The sequence below is a fragment of the Cyprinodon variegatus genome, unplaced genomic scaffold, assembly GCF_000732505.1.
Source record: "Cyprinodon variegatus isolate N-32 unplaced genomic scaffold, C_variegatus-1.0 Scaffold867, whole genome shotgun sequence".
Classification (NCBI taxonomy): Eukaryota; Metazoa; Chordata; class Actinopteri; order Cyprinodontiformes; family Cyprinodontidae; genus Cyprinodon; species Cyprinodon variegatus.
This window is the reverse complement of record NW_015151320.1, coordinates 136782-138932: the sequence shown is the minus strand read 5'-3', so window position 1 is coordinate 138932 and position 2151 is coordinate 136782. Positions and strand designations below refer to the sequence as shown.

The 2151-nt window shown below is 45.1% G+C and overlaps 1 protein-coding gene across 1 annotated transcript in view; it reads right to left on the bottom strand.

Moving 5' to 3' along the window:
• Positions 1 to 2151, bottom strand: part of kif19 (kinesin family member 19) — a 38178-nt gene that overhangs the window by 15381 nt on the left and 20646 nt on the right. Inside the window, exons 10-11 of the mRNA XM_015397499.1 lie at positions 1199 to 1397; positions 697 to 1119 (exon numbers count right to left, since the gene is read on the bottom strand). Coding sequence (XP_015252985.1) covers positions 697 to 1119; positions 1199 to 1397 — 622 coding nt within the window. The remainder of the gene's footprint in view (positions 1 to 696; positions 1120 to 1198; positions 1398 to 2151) is intronic.

The following is a 2151-nucleotide window of genomic DNA, read 5'->3' as shown; positions in this document are numbered from 1 at the left end:
AGCAATGAGGAGCAGCAAGAGGAGCAGCAGGAGGACCAGCAGGAGGTGCGGCAAGAGGAGCAGCAAGAGGAGCAGCAGGAGGACCAGCAGGAGGTGCGGCAAGAGGAGCAGCAAGAGGAGCAGCAAGAGGAGCAGCAATGAGGAGCAGCAAGAGGAGCAGCAGGAGGAGTAGCAAGGAGGAGCTGCAGGAGGAGCAGCAGGAGGAGCAGCAAGAGGAGCAGCAATGAGGAGCAGCAAGAGGAGCAGCAGGAGGAGTAGCAAGGAGGAGCAGCAGGAGGAGTAGCAAGAGGAGCTGCAGGAGGAGCAGCAGGAGGAGCAGCAGGAGGAGCAGCAAGAGGAGCAGCAAGGAGGAGCAGCAAGAGGAGCAGCAAGAGGAACAGCAAGGAGGAGCAGCAAGGAGGAGCAGCAGGAGGAGCAGCAGGAGGAGTAGCAAGGAGGAGCAGCAAGAGGAGCTACAGGAAGAGCAGCAGGAGGAGCTGCAAGAGGAGCAGCAAGAGGAACAGCAAGGAGGAGCAGCAGGAGGAGCAGCAGGAGGAGTAGCAAGGAGGAGCAGCAGGAGGAGCAGCAAGGAGGAGCAGCAGGAGGAGCAGCAGGAGGAGCAGCAAGAGGAGCAGTGAGGGGAAATATAGAGCCAGTTGTAGACAGAAGCTTAAACAGAAAGATGAGTTTCTAGTTTCTAATGTCTGAAATTGGGACAGAGAAATATTGAAAAGTCAGTATTTTCTGGGCCCTGCTTAGGAATGAATGAAAAATGAACCGATGGAAGGTTTTAATTGCATCATTCATTCTGTGCGACTCTTTTTTCCAGTTTTTTTCCAAGTAAATGAATATAAATTCCAACCGCTCACCGTCTATGAACTGCCTCTGCTGCTGAATGATCTCGTCACACAGGTGTCTGTGCTGCTCAAAGCGCTGCACCACAAAGTTCTTCTGCCGGATGACGCTGTCTTTGATCAGAGCGTGGGACTGCATCTCTGCGTTCTCCATCTCCAGCTCGTGGACCTTGCAGAGGAGGCCGAGGACTTCGCGCTGCTCCTCTGAGCTCACCCTGCGAGGAAGCAGCTCCTCGAGGCGTCGGCCGCGATCCCGCAGCTCCAGGAACCTCTGCTCCAATAAACCCTGAAATCACAGATTCTCCTTTTAATTTAATACAAGAATAGATGAAAATGTCTTTTCATTTTGTTTCCAGGAAGCTGACCTTCTGCTTTTGAATCTTCTTCTGTTCGGCCATCAGGAGGACCAGGTTTTCCCGAGCCACTGCTACCTCCCGAGTCTCTGTGCTGTCTGGGGGCGACTCGGAGGAATCCGAGTCCTTCTCACTTTCGTCTTTGTTGACGCTTTCCTTCCTTCTCTCTGCACGCCACTTTCTCCTGCGTTTACTCTGCTCCTGCTCCCAGCTGGGAACAAAGAAAATATGATCTTTAAAAAGAACAATGACTTGGTCTAACACTAGTTATTATCTGATAGTGGATTATTACTGTTATAAGTTAATCAAACAGCAGCAGCTGCACTAATTTCTTTAATTAAACTCGGCCAGAGTCAGAATAATAGGTAAGAAAGTCCAAAGTGAAGCTTTATGATAAAAAAGTGACGTTAGGCTTTAAGCCGTGCGGGGGCTCCATGATCTCATTTACCTTCTCAAATGAAGGATAAATACATTTCATATAAGAAATTTCTACTTATTTCTGGATCGTTTTTGTAGTGTGAGATGATACACTGCAAAAAATTAACATCTAAATAAGTTATTTTTGCTTAAAATAAGTGCATTTTTTTTACACTGGAAAAAACAATCTAGAAATAAGTAGACATCTCTTAAATTAAGTGTTTTTATCCTTAATTTTAGTAAGTAAATGAGATACTTTGCCAGTGGAATGAGTATTTTTACTCTTGAAATAAGATTTGATAACATGCACTTAGAATTGTGTTGTCTTATTTCAAGTGCATTTTATCTAAATATCTAATTCCAAACTGGCAAACTATCTCATTTACCTGCTCAAATGAAGGATAAATACATTTCATTTAAGAAATTTCTACTTATTTCTGGATCGTTTTGCAGTGTGAGATGATACACTGCAAAAAATTAACATCTAAATAAGTTATTTTTGCTTAAAATAAGTGAATTTTTTTTACACTGGAAAAAACAATCAAGAA